The 18,132-nt window shown below is 38.4% G+C and overlaps 1 protein-coding gene across 1 annotated transcript in view; it reads right to left on the minus strand.

The window, feature by feature from the left end:
* The window catches only part of LOC107694857 (MAM domain-containing glycosylphosphatidylinositol anchor protein 2-like), a 159,896-nt gene that overhangs the window by 53,763 nt on the left and 88,001 nt on the right, over positions 1-18,132 (minus strand). Inside the window, exon 8 of the mRNA XM_016494553.1 lies at positions 17,382-17,675. Within this exon, the coding sequence (XP_016350039.1) occupies positions 17,382-17,675 (294 nt within the window). The remainder of the gene's footprint in view (positions 1-17,381; positions 17,676-18,132) is intronic.

Consider the following 18,132-nt stretch of genomic DNA (forward strand, 5'->3'; position numbering starts at 1 on the left):
TAAAAATACTGCTATTTTCACTTAGTGTAAATAGAATCCATTGCTATTTGCACTTAGTGTAAATAGCCTCTATCGCTAAGAAAATATGCTATTTTCACTTAGTGTAAATAGCATCTAATTGCTGTTTACACAGTGTAAATAGCATCTATTGCAATTTGCACTTAGTGTAAATAGCATCTGTCGCTATTTACACTTAGTGCAAATAGCCGCTGCCATATTGTTTTGGGAGTCTCCTACAATAGGTTTACATGCATGGAAGCTCAAAAAATGCTTTCATTTTCTCAAAATATGCATTTAATATCACTTAATTTTCCAACAATTCTCAAAGGATTAGTTCGAAGCAGTTCTGAGATTCAGTCTCTCTAAAACCCTCCTTTCCGTGAGCCTACTCTGCTCTGATTGGTCAGATGGCCCCGTCTGTTGTGATTGGTCTACCATGTAGAGCACATGTGAGAAACGATATGCCCATTGCCATAGTTCCAGATTTTGAACGCTCGATAGAAAATATAAAAATCTATTATTTATCATACTTACAGTCATGGCCAAAAGTTTTGGCAGCGACATAAATTTTGTGTTTTGCAAAGTTTGCTGCTTAAGCTGTTGTGGTGTTCATTCACATTGTTTCTAGATTATTGTGTAGAGTGATCAGCAGTGTTGGGTAAGTTACTCAAAAAAAGTAATTGATTACAAATGACTTATTGCTACTTGAAAATTGTAATTTGTTTACATTACTGATTACTGCATGTAAAAAGTAATCGGATTACTAATTACATTACTTTGAAAACATATCAAACCTAAAAAAATACACTTCAAAGTAAAAATTGTAGTTCTTTCAGTAATTTAATATTGACTGAAAAATATTACAAAGGTATGAAAACAGCAACTTGAATTAAAGATTTAATCCATTTCTAAAACTTAACATTCTTAGCATAAACCTGCCCAACAATGAAAAATATATCTTTAAATGTGCCGATATACAGTGTTTTATATACTGTACAACATTGCTTGCTGAGTGTAGGGTATATGTGTACGCTAGCTTAACTGTGTGAGCATTAAAGACAGAAAAAACCTTAATAAATGGAAAACGTTTCTGATAACATTTGAAAACAGTGTTGATGAACACAGTGCATATTTGAATGATAAAAATGAATCTTGCTTCTGCACTTAGTGTAAATAGCATATTGTTAAAAATACTGCTATTTTCACTTAGTGTAAATAGAATCCATTGCTATTTGCACTTAGTGTAAATAGCCTCTATCGCTAAGAAAATATGCTATTTTCACTTAGTGTAAATAGCATCTAATTGCTGTTTACACAGTGTAAATAGCATCTATTGCAATTTGCACTTAGTGTAAATAGCATCTGTCGCTATTTACACTTAGTGCAAATAGCCGCTGCCATATTGTTTTGGGAGTCTCCTACAATAGGTTTACATGCATGGAAGCTCAAAAAATGCTTTCATTTTCTCAAAATATGCATTTAATATCACTTAATTTTCCAACAATTCTCAAAGGATTAGTTCGAAGCAGTTCTGAGATTCAGTCTCTCTAAAACCCTCCTTTCCGTGAGCCTACTCTGCTCTGATTGGTCAGATGGCCCCGTCTGTTGTGATTGGTCTACCATGTAGAGCACATGTGAGAAACGATATGCCCATTGCCATAGTTCCAGATTTTGAACGCTCGATAGAAAATATAAAAATCTATTATTTATCATACTTACAGTCATGGCCAAAAGTTTTGGCAGCGACATAAATTTTGTGTTTTGCAAAGTTTGCTGCTTAAGCTGTTGTGGTGTTCATTCACATTGTTTCTAGATTATTGTGTAGAGTGATCAGCAGTGTTGGGTAAGTTACTCAAAAAAAGTAATTGATTACAAATGACTTATTGCTACTTGAAAATTGTAATTTGTTTACATTACTGATTACTGCATGTAAAAAGTAATCGGATTACTAATTACATTACTTTGAAAACATATCAAACCTAAAAAAATACACTTCAAAGTAAAAATTGTAGTTCTTTCAGTAATTTAATATTGACTGAAAAATATTACAAAGGTATGAAAACAGCAACTTGAATTAAAGATTTAATCCATTTCTAAAACTTAACATTCTTAGCATAAACCTGCCCAACAATGAAAAATATATCTTTAAATGTGCCGATATACAGTGTTTTATATACTGTACAACATTGCTTGCTGAGTGTAGGGTATATGTGTACGCTAGCTTAACTGTGTGAGCATTAAAGACAGAAAAAACCTTAATAAATGGAAAACGTTTCTGATAACATTTGAAAACAGTGTTGATGAACACAGTGCATATTTGAATGATAAAAATGAATCTTGCTTCTTTGTTTACGGAGGTGATGTGGGCGTTTACAGGTTCGCGCGTCTCACGTGGATGATCACCGTATGAATATGCGTATGCGCGTGAGGACATTACAGATAATGAGCTCAGACGGGAAAGACTAGACCTCGCATTGGTTTCATACAGATTACTTCATCAGAGAATATTTGTTTTTGATAGGACTTACTTCATTTAAAAGTAGACACTTCAAGCTTTCAATAGATATGTTTCTCATGTCTGTGTGTGAAGTATTCGCTGAGTTTTGGTTCATTTTAGTGATGCGTTTCAGAAAGAAGTTTGCGGAGACTGAGACGGCTGAAAGCGCACACAGTTTTTTTTCTTTATTTTACAAAAGCACAATCTTTTGTTGATATTGTGAGTGTACACAAACAAAAGTAGACCCTTCACAGATTCAAATGCTGTATTACACTTATATGTACGATCAAAAATGGTGGAGCATTAAGTTATTTTCGCTGTTATCAGGAAAAAATGCAAGTGATCGCGCTGGCGCCTCCGTCGACCCCGCGCAAAACGTGATTTTAAAAGGCATATAAATATTTTTTTTTCTTAACACTACATTTGTAACGTAAGTAACGTAATTATATTGAATTTAATCAAATTATACAAATTTAAAATGTAATGCTTTACATTACTGCGTTACCAGAAAAAGTAATTAGATTACAGTAACAGTTATACCCAACTCTGGTGATCAGATGCATTTTCAATAATTGCTAAAAGCTTCATTGGCCAAAAAATGAACTTTTCACAAAAAAAACAAAAAAAACCCAAAAAAAACAAATTTCACTTTTTTTGATCTTGACAAAAAATGACCAGCTAACATTAATTGACTAATCATATCCGCAGCACATGTGAAAGTGTGAATGAGTACTAGTCAGGTGAAATCACTATCATACTAATTAGATTGTAAGGGCAGACTGATTGCTATAAAAGGAGGGAAGAAGCGCTTCCAATCATTGTGTTCTTGTTAGCAATGGTTACCTCCAAAGAAACACGTGCAGCCATCATCGCTTTGCATCAAAATGGCCTCACAGGCAAGGAAATTGCTACAAAGAATATTGCACCTGAAAGAACCATTTACCGGATCATCAAGAACTTCAAGGAGAGAGGTTCGACTGCAGTGAAGAAGTCTTCAGGACGTCCCAGAGTGTCCAGCAAGCACCAGGACCGTCTCCTACTGAGGTGTCATCTATGGAATCGTGTCACCAGCAATGCAGAGCTTGCTCAGGAATGGCAGCAGGGGCCAAGACTTTTGGACAACGGCCTGGTGTCAAGAAGGGCAGCAAAGAAGCCACTTCTCTCCAAGAAAAAAGTCAAGAACAGACTAAAATTCTGCAGGAAGTACAAGGATTGGACTGGTGCAAAGTTATTTTTTCTGATGAAGCTCCCTTCTGACTGTTTGGGACATCTGGAAAATCGATTGTTCGGAGAAGAAAAGGTGAACGCTACCATGAGTCCTGTGTTGTGCCAACAGTGAAGCATCCTGAGACCATCCATATGTGTGGGGTTGCTTTTCAACCAAGGGAGTGGGCTCTCTCATAATTCTGCCCAAAAACACTGTATTGAATAAAGGATGGTATCAAAACTTCCTACAAGAGCGACTACTTCCAACGATCCATGAGCAATTTGGTGATAATCCGTGCATTTTCCAGCATGATGGAGCACCATGTCACAAAGCAAGAGTGATAAAGAAGTGCCATCCATATGTTTGGGGTTGCTTTTCAACCAAGGGAGTGGGCTCTGTCATAATTCTGCCCAAAAACAAATAAAGGATGGTATCAAACCATCCTACAAGAGCGACTTCTTCCAACGATCCATGAGCAATTTGGTGATGATCCCTGCATTTTCCAGCATGATAGAGCACCATGTCACAAAGCAAGAGTAATAAAGAAGTGGCTCGAAGATCAAAAGCCTCAAAAGGCGAGTGGACAAGCAGAAGCCCACAAATTGTGATCAACTCCGAGAACTAATAAGGCAAGAATGGATCGTGTAAAATAACACTGGGTGTGTTATTTTACATTTGATTACTTTAATTTCTGTAGTATGTCTTACCTGAATAAAAACTTACTTAACCTGAAAAACTTAGTTTCATAGCTCTCTTTATTCTATTGCATTTATTTGTGCTGTTGTTTGCAATTTTTTTATGTGTTCTTATTTTATTACTGACTTTTTACTTGTTTTTCTTATGAAAATAAAACTTGGCATTGAAGAAAAGTAGATTTTTGTTTGTATGTGCTGTCAATTATAGTTCTTAGAAAGAAAATAGGAATCGGCAAAAATCGGTATCGGCAGATCACACTAACAAAAAAATCGGAATCGGCCAAGAAATTTGCAATCGGTGCATCTCTACTAAAAACAGTGGTTTGTTCACTTTGTTTCCCCACTCCAAATGGCAAACATGTGGAGGCCCCACGCTGTGAGTGGATTATATTCTGTGCAATATAATATCTCTTACAGCTGAGTTCAACAGTTCAGTATCCACAACGACTTTATTCAGGCAATGATGCGAGCCCGGACCCACCGCATTTTGTCATTCTGAATTTCATGGCTGAGTTTCCCAAACTGAACCAATTCCTGCTGACATGTTGCCAATGGATGAGGCTTTGATAGACTAGTCATGGTGGTTATCGCACACTCGCGCTATCAGACAGGTGACGGCGAGCAACAGTGTGTATTTGCAAATCGATTTTCAGCAATATGAGGAGAACAGGAAAAGACATTTGCTGAAATGGGATCAATTGTGTATGCAAGTGGAAAGAAAAAAAACAGATAAATGTGTTGTTGAAACATTGCAACAAGAGGTGAAGAACAGTCCCAAATTGATAAATGTACTGTACATTGCACAATATGTAGCACACTGAATGTGTACACATTTTAATAACAGCTGTGTATCATATTGACTCACTGCATGGTAACAACTGTTATTGAGTAAATGCTTTGTGTTTTTCAGCAATATATAGCTGCAACATGTCTGAAGTCTATATGAATTGAATTTGCAAGCCATTTACATTTAATCTAGTGAATTTATGAGTGAAACAAGATATTCAATTAAGTTTTATTTTATTTATGGAGTTTATCCATTATAAATGGGCTGGATCATGAAAAGTGTGTGTTACAGTACATTCTAGAATGGAGCCCAAATTTTTAATAATGAATAATATTATAATTGTTATATTTATTGTCACGAATTCGGTCCATGGACTTCCGTTTATTCACCACCAGAGGTCACCCTTTCCATTACATTGACTCTCGCACTACACAAACTGTTGCATAGCACCCCGGACTACATATCCCATCATTCTTTGCACGATTTGCACACTGCACTGATTGCACTCATTGCACACAGCTGTTTCTAATCACCTCACTCACTATATAACACCCACTCTAACCACCTTTCTCTGCTGAGTATTGTTTAGCCCGTACCCCATTCCGAGTCTCTCTGTTTTCCTTGTTTTGCCTTGCCTTGCCTGTTTCCGCGGTTTCTGATCTTTGCCTGTTTTCCTGGATTTTTCCCTCTCGTCTCGCCCCTGTGATTCTGTCTGCCGATCGGTGACCTACGCTAGCCCTGGGACTATTCTTGTGTTTTGCCCGCCATATACCTGTTTGCCATTGTTTGACCCTGCCTGTTTACCACGTCTCTTTAATAAAGCCTGCAGATGGATCCACACGTCTCACGTCTCGTCAGCCCCGTTACATTTATAATCTAATCAACATATAGGGTACAAAAATATTGCCCAATCCATATGGCAAAAAAACAAACAAACCTTTAAACTATGGCCAAAAAATACTTTCAAATATTTCAAAATGGATTTACATAAATACATGTTCTACCAATATATTTTGTGTATTTTAAAAAAGCATTTTAAAAATACATATTTGCCCTCCATATATTTCAATCCAAGAAAATACATTCACATGTCACATTTTAAGAAAAATGTTATTTGTTGTCTATAACACAAAACGTGCCCCTGAAATACATTTTAAAATATATTTTGGTATATGAAGGTTGAAAATAAATATATTTTCAATTTCAACAAATTATTTTATTGCGCTTCGCTGCTTACAACACAAATTTTGCATATAGTTTGTCTAGATTTTTTTTTTTTGCCAAATGGGAAGTGAGCAGCAAAAAGGTAAAGTTATTTCAGTGGAAGAGCAAGTCATTCAATTTTTGATTAAAGATTAATCAAAATACTCTTTTGTTCAGAATACCATTCACTGATGAATCATTTACAACAAGACAAGGAATGTGCATTAAGACAGTAAATAGGGTCAATTTGTATTTCATGTTCAAAGAAACAGGATTTTAACAATTGATTTCTTAATTTCTATGATGTCAAATGGGAAGAGAACACACAAACAGGTGACAATTAGATGCAAGAGGTAATTTCTTTCTCCTGATTTTTCCCTGAAATAAAAACAAAAAACAAACAAAAGTCAAACAAAGTAGTAAGAACTACTGTCTGGCACCGTAGCCTTAAGAGCAGGGCCGTTTTAATCATTGGGCTAGGCGGGGCTGAAGCCCCGGGGCCCGAGCAAGGAGGTGGCCCGTAATTGGCTTTGGAGTAGATTGACTGGAGTGCCGATCGCCAAAGTCACCACGCCCCCCACTTATTAGCGCTGTTATTTAGTTGAGCTTTTCCGTAAATTCCATGCATTACCATTTGAGATTGAAACGTAAAGTCTGCATTTGGTTTACCAATCAAATGCATTTATTCTATATTTGACTTCTGAACTATATGCGCACGTATCTATCAGGTGATTGCTGCCCAGTATGTCTGCATTCACCTCTATTCACTTTGTTCTGGAGTAATCTGGAAATGGTGCGCAAAGAACAACATTCAATAAGTAAAAATGTCATAAATTCTAAAAGAGAGAGGGGCTCAAAAAACGAAAAACTTCAAATACAAACAACATAAAAAACATGACAGCTATCAGGTTATTTTACTAAAGCTGATGATGGAGTGGAAGTTGCTGGAACAGCAAGTGAACCGGGCACACGGAGCAGATAAAAACAGTGTCATCGTCCACACAGATTTTTAGGTTAGTTTGATTATTAACTGGATTTATAGGCCTATTGTTTTTGTGTTTGAACAAACTATATTAATTTAAGGGTTGGGAGATAATCCGGTAGAAATATATCAATCGTTGAAAAGAAAATTACTTGCTGTCCTTGACTGAATCACGTTGGTAAAATAAATAAGTATGAATGTATATTGAATTTATACAGTGAAGACTTTTCAGTCTATTTGGTCTTAATGCGGCCCTGCTTAAGAGACTTCCTGTTAAAACTTTTGAATAATTTGCATCGATTTCTGTATCGTTATTACGGCTCTTAATTGCACATAGATGACAACACTTTACACTGAAGACGTTCTGACTGTTTAGCAGCACAAAAACATTTGTTTCTGACCTGTGTGAGAAATTGTTGTGTAACACGCAATTACATGACATAACATGACAACAGGCTTTCGTATAGATGAGAGTGATAAAACCTACTAATTAACAAGTCCCTAGAGAACCCTCTTTATAAATCTGTGTCCAGTATTAACTAAAGCAATAATACGTTTTTTTGTTCTATTTTGGTAAATTTCTTAGGGGACTAAAAGCTGGGCTTGATGCATGAATGGTGATAGTACTTTGAATTGCATTTAGGACTTTTGCATGAACATACTCTCTTTTTCATAAATTAATACTATTGGGAATAAATTAGTTCTCTGCTAATTAGGCTGGCAGCCAGTTTCGAATGCCATGCTACACGAACATCAAGCATGGAACACTGGTATTGTGTCATCCGAGGAGAGGAATATTCCTCTATTCTCCAGCGCTTATCCCAGTTCCACACCACTAATCAGGATGCCAATTTCATCCCCTCATAATGAGGATCCACACTGCTCTTATATTCCACATCAGAATCCCTATTTGCATATGAGCTGTCCCAGTGTTTTGTCACTTTGAATAAGTATCCGTTGTCCAAAAAACTCTCTTGTAGCAGCTTCTCAAAGCCTACATCAGTTCTACTTAGAGCTCGTCCAAGTTGCAATTACTTATCGCTGTGCCCAGATGGAATCTGTGGGCTTTTATTGCATTTTCTGCACTTATTTTAGGAAAAATCATCTAAATGGATTTAAACATGGTAAAATGTTGAGAATACTATACTTATTTGTAGCAGAAAATGTCATCAAATTAGTCAAACTGTTTAATAAATAAACATGCAGAGTTGGGCAAGACACTCAAAAAATTATAGCAGTACATGGTATATTACAAGTTAATGGAAAAAGGTAGCTACACATGTAGGCCTATACACTAGTGTTATACAAAAGTTTGGGCTCAGAAATGTTTATTCATTTATTTATTTAGAAAGAAATTAATACTTTTATTCTGCAAAAAATATATTAAATTGATCAAAAGTGACAATAAAAGACATTTATGTTACAAAAGATTTCAAATAAATGCTATTTTTAAATAAATGCTCTTTCCATTCATCAAAGATTCTTGAAAAAAAATCACAGTTTCACAGTGTAACGTGTTGTACTAATTAAAGTGCACAACGAAGGAGTATTATCCAAAAAACTATTTTAATTATAAATGAATACAGACAGGAGAATCATAGGAGCAAATGTAGCACACACAATGGTAACGCAAATTTACCATTGTGTGTGCCACAATGGTCACGACTGAACAGAACAGGGAGTATAAATAAGGAGACTAATGAATGAGTGACAGCTGCAAATCACAAGTAACCATAGAAACAAATCAGGACTAATAGGAAACTAGGGCAACAGAATTAAAACAGGGCAGGTGAACAGGAAGAAACACAACAAAAATTCCATAACTGTTACAGCAGCTCCCCCTCCCAGAAAGGGGGCTCTGGAGGAGGACGCGGAGGACACGCAGGACAGGGAACCAGGGGAGAAGGTGTATGGAGAGACCAAGGTGGAACTGACGAGCCAGGATCAGGAGGAGCCAGGTGGAGATCCAGAGAAAAGCCAGGACTGAGGCCCATGGTGGAGTCGAGGGAGGGAGGAGCCATGATGGAGAGGGCCTTGATGACACCATGGGGATGAGCGATGGAGACGGAGCTTCTGGAGGTGGAGCAGAGCAGACGGAGAGCCAGGGTGACACCAGAGGTCCGGAGGGCCAAGATGGAGTTGGCGGCGAGGTGGAGACGGGGACCCGGAAGACAGCGGGGGAGCCGGAGCGACTGAGGACAAGGTGAAGTTGGAGGGAAGGAGGAGCCAGACAGAGCCAGAGGGATGGAAGGACGAGACAAAGCTGGAGGAGTGGGATCCCGTTGCGGAGGAAGATCGAAAACTGACCAAGGCAGAGCCGGAGGGATGAGGGAGCCTGGTGGAGCCAGTGGGATAATGGGCCATGGTGGAGACCAGGGAGCAAGGAGCCAAGGTGCCAAGGACCGAGGTGGAGTCTGGGACTCGAAGGCTGGAGGCGGAGACAGGGGATCCTCACGCCTAGGCAGAGCTAGAGACTGGAACGCCCGAGGTGAATCAGAGCGCCCTGATAGCGCTGACTGAGGATGGGAACTCCGAGGCTGAGGTGGGAACTCAGGAGACACAGGAAGCTCAGGAGATGCAGGAGAATCAGGGCTGGGCGGAACCAGTGGAGATGCTGGAGATTCAGGGCTGGGCGGAACCAGCGGAGACTCAGGAGACATAGGAAACTCCCCAAACCAGTTAATTAAATCTACATCAAAGATGTCCATCAGTTCCTTTAAATAGTTTCTAGAGGTCAGTTGCAGCTCACCCTCAGTGGCGGGCGTGTGGGCGGGGCTTCCCTCCAAGCCGGCGATCTCCACTAATACTCCCTCTGCGATGCTCGTTGTTGCCGGCTTGCACACCTGGTCAGATGCGTCGTGAGGCTCGGGCTCCGGGGCAAGAACAGGTTCAGGCGCATCCTCTTGCACTGGCTGTGTCACGTCGGGCTCTGGCTCTCCATCTGCGGTGGGCTCTGGCAGATGCTCTGTGCAGTGGGGTGATGGCTGGCTGGGCTCTGGGTCTGGAGTGGGGCTGGTGACTTCCTCCACTGGGCCGATGGTAAAAGGCGATCAACAGTTCACTAGCACGCACTCCACAAATGCGATGAAGTTTCCTTGAGGACCATGCCCGGACAGCTTAGCCTTTGTGGCGGTGTTCAGTCCCACGTAATAAAACGTGCACAGGCAGCTGTTCGGGTAATGCGTCAGGAATGCTAGATCTAAAAAATCCCTTGTGTGGTCCTCAAGGGAGTGATCCCCTTGCTCAAGCAAGAGGAGCTGGACGGCAGGTCCATGAAAAACAAAAATAAACAAAAGAAAAACGCAGCAAAACTACTCACTTTATGGCCGGTTATAAATAAATAAATACATAAATGAACCTATAATGTGACTTCAATGTTTCCAACTGGTTCAACTGATTTATTGAAAAGAAACACTCAGAAGAGTCATTAATTTTTTGAATCTATGATTGCTTGTAATAATTCTAAACATCCATCATAGAATACTGTACACACAAGTTCTTATTACTGATATATTGTCAATAATGTTGCAGCAACACAACTCGCTACTTATAAACTAGAACTGTTTCACTACTGATAACTACATGATTAAGAATAGCATCACTTCCACCTGACTAGCAGATTGACTAGTTTCAGTGACGCTACTGCTGATCACTGTGATGGAGGATGTGTGGAACTTTGTAAACAACACTCATTCTGATTCAGTGAGGATAAAGCTGCTGTGAAGGAGAATTTTCTCGAGGAGTTTCTTCTGCAGCTTTGAGAATGTGAAGAGGAGAAGGTGGGTTGTTACTGCCAGGGTTTAACTGCAATTATCCCTTCATTAAAATATATTAGATCATTAATAATCAGTCAGCCTTGCCACATTTAGATGCAATTAAATCTTACTTCAGTCCAAGGTGTTGGTAGTCCAAGGTGCACGGCAGTCATATCCATCATGTCTGCTTAACTAACATGACGATATGAGAATCCATCATCAAAATCTAATCTCATGGCAGAATTAACAGTCCCACCACCTCCTCTCTGATAAAAAAGAACCCCCCCCACCCACAATTCTACAAATAGAAGCTCCTGCAACTGCAAGCCAGGCTTTTTGCACTTTGAGACCGAGAAGATTTGTAGTGTTTAAAAAAATGTCACATCTTAATGAGAGAGACTCCACTGTCAGTGAACACCGCTCCTGAGGAAATGACAATATAAGCTCACTTGATGCCCTCTCTATTTCTCTCTCCCTTTCTGTTATTGTTTCCCTCCTTTTTTTGTTCTAGTCCCCCATCAAATGCATGTGAGCAACAACAAGAGTGCCAATTGACCTTTACAACTGGCAGCTGTTCGCCTCCTGCAAAAATCGTATGTGATGAGGTTACGATTCTGTCACAGTCATTGGTTTTGTGGCAATCATTGTCCATCTTGCATGTATCAGTGTGCGCTTAATTATGGATGGGTAGTTTTTGCTGGTACATGATCTGAAAATGAATTCAATTAACCCCCTGACTGGCGAACGTTGGCCATGTTGTGTGGTAGGTGGGGCGTCCGTGTCAACACTTGACAAGTGACAGGAGATAATTGGGTTCAAGTGCATTAAAAATACTCCAGTTGTACTTGCCTTTGGTCTGGACACTAGATATTTGACTCACTTGTTTGAAAAGTCAGACCTCTGCTTCCAGTTTTTTGTGTCCATTATAAAAATGCAGTTATTTCTGGACCGAACACTGAATTGCACGTAATTGCATCAGACATAGAGAGATTGTATAAAGAGACAGCCATATTACAGCAGACCTTGACACAGTGACAGTGGACAGAAGTTCTCACAGTGGCCCTGGCATGGCCAGGAAGAGAATTATTGGGGAACAAGAGGAGGAATTATATCAGGAATATTACAGGCCAGTAAGTGTGGGTGTAAACTACTTGGCCATGATTTGAGAAGGTGGGCGTATTTTGATACATGATTCATTTACGGCTTAGGTCATTGGGCCAAAAAATTAATTAACAAATAAATAAACTGGGCTGCTCAAATAAACCAATATTTTCTGACAGTTCAAAATAAATTTACAGCTCAGGTCATTAGCTCAAAAAAAAAAAAAAAAAACAAAAAAAAAAAAAAAAAAAGTAAAAAAATAAAATCGGGCTTTCCACCACATGATTAAATATTTAAATATTGTGACTTAATTTCCCATAATTGTGCAACTTTCATTTCTCGCATTTTCAGCGACTTTATATTTCACAACTTTATCTTTCATAATTGCAACTATTTCTCACAATTGTGATTTTTTTGATCTCCCAGTGTTCTTTTATATCTTCTTAATATCTCACAATTGGGAATATGTCTCAATGTGATGAGAAATAAATTGTGACTTAATTTCTCTTCATTTTATATATCACCTTTATATATCACAGTTCGACTGCATTTCTTAGTTTAAACTTAATTTCTATTTCTTATATTTTTCTCTGAGATTTGCTTCAGCACAGAGTCAGAGTGTTTACACTTTCAGGAGAAATTAATCTACAAATGATTACTAATATCTATTTTTGCAAATAAGCTGTGAGAAAGTATTTGAATATCAAAGAAATGACACACTTCACCTTTAAACCAGAGTCAACAATAGTCCAGATGAGCAAGGAAGATTTCATCTCCAAACTTGGACACAGAATCATCGTGCAAATTATGGTCTGTTGCTCTTCAGATGTCCTCAGGTGGTTCATTTTCAACCTAACATTCCATCAGGGCAGGAGTTCAAGGTCAGTGGCAGTCAGCCTGAGCGCTGGAGCAAGTTGTGGTTTTTGAGTAGCAATTAAACCGAATGCTAACAGAAGGCTGAGAGCTATGAATGCGGAAAGGATAATGCTGGGGTCGTCTTGTTAACATCAGAGCCACGAACAGAGACTTCTATAGAGATCAAACTCATCCTTCATGATGAAAAGACAAAGCAAACGTATATAGCAGCTTTTGACAGGTTGAATGGCTTTCACTAAACTAAAGAAATGTAATCATAAAGACACATTCATACAGCAGTCACATGACATATAGATCTGTTAAGCTATTCACAAGCACTTCATTTCACACTGAATAGTCCCATTTTAATAGGTCAGTGTCTAAGTCCAACAATAGGTAAAGGCAGCGTCCTTCCAAAAAAAAAAATAAAAAAATTTGCAGAGGAAAAAAAACATGGGTTGTGAAAATTAGACACGATTTAAGACTTTTACAGAGTACAACCGATTGAACAACTGTACGTATGTCCTTCACAGTCTTGTTTTTGTCTATGAGGCTAAACAGATGGTCTGATGGCCTGGGGACAGTGCGAGACGGGCTAGTTTCGGGCTAGATGATGGACATGTCAGTTGCATTATTGGGGTAGTGCTGCGGTACATCTTATATTAAATTATGTATTTTTGACATCAATCTATCTATATATCAATCTATCTAAAAAAAGAATTAATAAATATTTACATTGCTTTAAATATGGTGTTTACAGTCCATAGAGCAGCTCTGGGTAATAGATAGATAGATAGATAGATAGATAGATAGAAGTCAAACCAAAGTAATAGATGGATGCATATACTGTTCAGAAATGAGCTTCAACTGTTCAGCTTTTAATTCTGTCCAAAAATGATATTATCCTGATTAAATGCCGATGAAAAAGGGGAAAATCCAAGGGGTAAGTTAACAGATGGCCTTCAGGCATTAACCTCTGGACTAGTCGTTCTGTGACGCAAGGGCAGAGTTTCATTTTATTACCAATATAACAAAGTAATGCAGATTTGAAGAGCTTTGACAGAGCGAAATCCAGGGCAATCTCTCTGATGGACAACAAACCCCCTCCTTGCTTACTCGCACAAACATGCTCACTCTGTACACTCGCCACACTTTCTCTTGCCCTGTCATCATTCCGCCTCTCTCTTTTCCTCCCTCACTCTTTCAGCATCTGTCTTCGTGCTTCTTTTATCCCACCTTTCTTCTTCTCTCTCTCTCTCTCTCACTCTGTCTTTCTCCACCCCCGCAGTTCTAGTGCTTGTTGCAGAACCCGTTCAGCTGTCACAGCCATAAGCAGACATTATCCACTGGCATACATTTGTGCCTTGGACTTCTGCAAGTAATGACTGCAGCATTAGGATTACCTCTGGACCCCCCCTCGACTATTCAACTGCAATCATTCTGTCTGTGATGGAGGGGGAGGAAGCAGCCTTTATCACACAGGGAGAGATGACATAAGTTAGAGTGGTGGAGAATCAGTCATCAAATACTGTTACTCTTTCTGAGTAGCTAATGCTTATGCTAGCTGGGCTTCTGCTGAGCAGGAAATGATGGCTTTGCTAAAGAGCTTGTATCTGTCATTAGACTACTACTAACAGGGAGAAGTGTAACATATATGGCTGCTTCAAATGGAGATTTGAAGAATGTGATTAAAGGGACAGTACTCCCAAAAATTTAAATTCTGTTCGCTTAATCACTCTCATGTCATTCCAAACAAGTTTGACTTTGTTTCTTCTGTGGTACTCAAAAAGAGAAATGAGAAATAATTTTTTTAATGTACTTGGAGAGCTTTCAAGTTTCAAAAAGGAGGCGAATGAACCACAAAAGTGGTCCACACAACCTTGCTTTATTCCAGATCTTCTGAATCATACAATGGTTTTGTGTGAGAAACAGACTCCAGTGAGCTGTTGACATAAGAACCGCTGTGACTGGATCAGTGAATCGTTCAATTTGGTTTGGTGAACTGAATCAACTGATTAAATTAAAAGATCTTACTCAAAAGTATGTTTCATTCACAAATTAGACATCACTACTCCTCTCATAAACACATTGAGGGGAGCTAGGGTGAGATGTTTAATGAATAACAACTTCAATGAATAATAACCTCACATTTTGTAGCACCACTCGCTGGATATTTCACATTTAAAGTGTTGTGAAACATGCAAGAATCAATGTAATACAATTTCACAGAAATTCTGCAATAGGGCATATTTTTTCCAATGAGTCTAAGTTGCTTTTATGATACTTTTCCAGCACTGTTGTTTGCACTTTTTGAAGCTTAATAAGTCTCCATTCATTATAATTGCTTTCAAAAAATGACTAGTATATTCTTCCAAATATCTCTGTTTGTGTTCCTCAGAAGAAAGTCTGAAACACATGAAAATTCTCATGTTTGGGTGAAGTATAAGCAAATTTCTAAATGACAAAAGTGCTGCTGTCTGCATAAAAACTTACAAAAATTGAACTGCCAAGACAGTCATCTGTGACAAAGTACTTCACTGAAGAGTAGAGTTTTGAATTATATTATCATGGCCCAAAAAGCAGGTGACAATTGACATGCGTTTGCCTCACCAAGAAAATGATTCGATTTCAAACAAGCTTTCATTTTATGTAGAAATAATAATAATAATCCTAGAGCAAAGTATGATGGGTTTAAGCAAATTTCATGAGACGGTCTACAGCACTTACGAGATCTTGTGTTCATTAGTTTTCACTAAGCCAGTGCAATATGCAAAGGTCAGGATTATTTGATTCACCTAAATAGGACATAATGATCACACATGCTGAATTCATAGTAGGGTGTAACAAAAAACAAAGCTCAGGGAAACCGGGTAATTACAGAGAAACAAAATAAAAGCAGTGAATCGTGACTAACAAACAAAATCACTGACTCAGACCACAACAGGAAACCCACAAAGGCTATTTCAGACCAATCTGGCCCTCTAGACAAAAAATGAGTCTGAAGACATTAGAGAAGTAAAATGCTGACACAAGATAGTATTGTGAAGTGTTATTTAAAATTCAAGCCAGAATGTTTTTTTGTGGATCCATACAGTTTTAGCAATTATATCTTGAAGTGCTTTTCAGCCAATGCTACATTTTGTTCCTCCAAGCGCACGTCTTCAATGAAATCTGTCTTCTAACAGAATGCACTGTTAATTAAGGCATACACAGAGGTCATTTAAACTATTTTTTTTCAATGGAAAAAGTACAAAATGTGTTTAAGTGCGTGAATTGCCCTGAAATGCAGTTCTTTTACAAAGCAGACCTCTCGTGCCATACAGTACATGTAAGAGCGGTGGTTGAGAACAATACTTTCGACAAGGCCAACTGGATAAAGGACTACATAAAATCTGTCTTGGGAAGGACTTCATGTGCCACTATTGTTTCTAACACATGTCCATTAGCGTGCAAGTTATTAACAAGATGACAGGAGCATTATGGGAAATAACAGATCTTTCTGACATCTCTAAAATGCCAGATACTTAATTAAAATCTCTTCAGATACTTTAGGTGAAGTGTACGCAATACTACGGTGACGCATTGCTGCCACACACATATTTTTTTTTTCAATTAAATGTCGTAAATTATATTTCTAACATCTCGTTATTACGAGAAAAGATGTCGTTTTAACGAGAAAACATCTCGTTATTACAAGAAAAGATGTAATTTTAACGACATGACATCTCGTTATTACGACATAATTGAGTGGAAAAAATAATATGTGTGTGGCAGCAATGTGTCACCATACAATACATCTCATTTGCATTATGACTATAATTTGATATTCTATGAAATCATGAACTGTAGGGGAGGGTAAGGAATGTATCCATAGCCAGAACATGTTTTTCACTTTCTGCATAAATGAAATGATCGTTAACACTTACATCTGACCCTCTCACATGCCTGTATTTTTCGAGTCAAACTGAGTCAAAGTCCTCTTCAGCAATTCATTCATGCTATGCTATGATAATATGGAATGCATTACATTGCATTAACCTCTACAACTGTGCTAATTGAATCTGTGAGTCTTAATGAGACATGCAGAAAAGATCAGCATTGTGCATCGCTCACCAAGGTTGTCTGTAATTACAATTAATGATGCCCCTATACCCTATACTTTTTTCATTTATTTCTACAGAAAATTAATGGTTTGCCAATCAACCACGACAGAAACGTATGTTCTATGTAAGTAATTAAGAATGTAAGTTAATTAGGTCCAACTAAAGTGCATGAGCAACAAACACATCCATTACTTACACAGCACTATGAGCTCCACAATGGCCTCTCGGGGTTTGACGTTGAAGCCGTTGTACTGGCTGGTTTGGCAGCGGTACGTGCCGGCCATCTCGCGGGAGACATTGACGATGCGCAGAACTCCGTCATAGCTTTCGGTTTGCATGTTTCCATCCAGCATGGGTGCTTCTTTATCAGCACGGGACCAGAGGATGATGGGTTTGGGTTTGCCGGAGACCAGGCACTGCAGATCTACTGTGTCACCCTCCTGAGTGACCAAAGGGGACTTTTCTCGTGGGACGGTCAGGTTGGGTGGTACTAGAAGAGAGCAGATGACGATCACAATGATCATATCATAATGAGCTATGAAAATATCACAGTGCATCATTTTACTGCACAAAACATGTTATGTAAAAAACACAAGACCTTAAAGACATGGTCCGGGTCCAATACAAGTCAACAGGGTTTATTACATAATGATGATTACAAGAAGAAAAATATATACACACTACAAAAGTTTGTATACTACACTACTCAAAAATTTGGGATCGGGGAGAGTTTTTTTATGTTTAGTGTCTTATTATCACCAAGGCTGCACCAACATTGTATTTTGAAATATTTTTACAATTTGAAATAACTGTTTTCTAAACATCATTTATTCCTGTAATGGCAAAGCTATATTTTTAGAAGCCATTATTTCAGCCTTCAGTGTCAAATGGCCCTTCAGAAATCATTCTGATATGAAGAAGAAAAAAAAAAAAAAAAATATAAATAT

This window comes from Sinocyclocheilus anshuiensis, unplaced genomic scaffold (assembly GCF_001515605.1).
Source record: "Sinocyclocheilus anshuiensis isolate Anshui unplaced genomic scaffold, SAMN03320099.WGS_v1.1 scaffold942, whole genome shotgun sequence".
NCBI lineage: Eukaryota > Metazoa > Chordata > Actinopteri > Cypriniformes > Cyprinidae > Sinocyclocheilus > Sinocyclocheilus anshuiensis.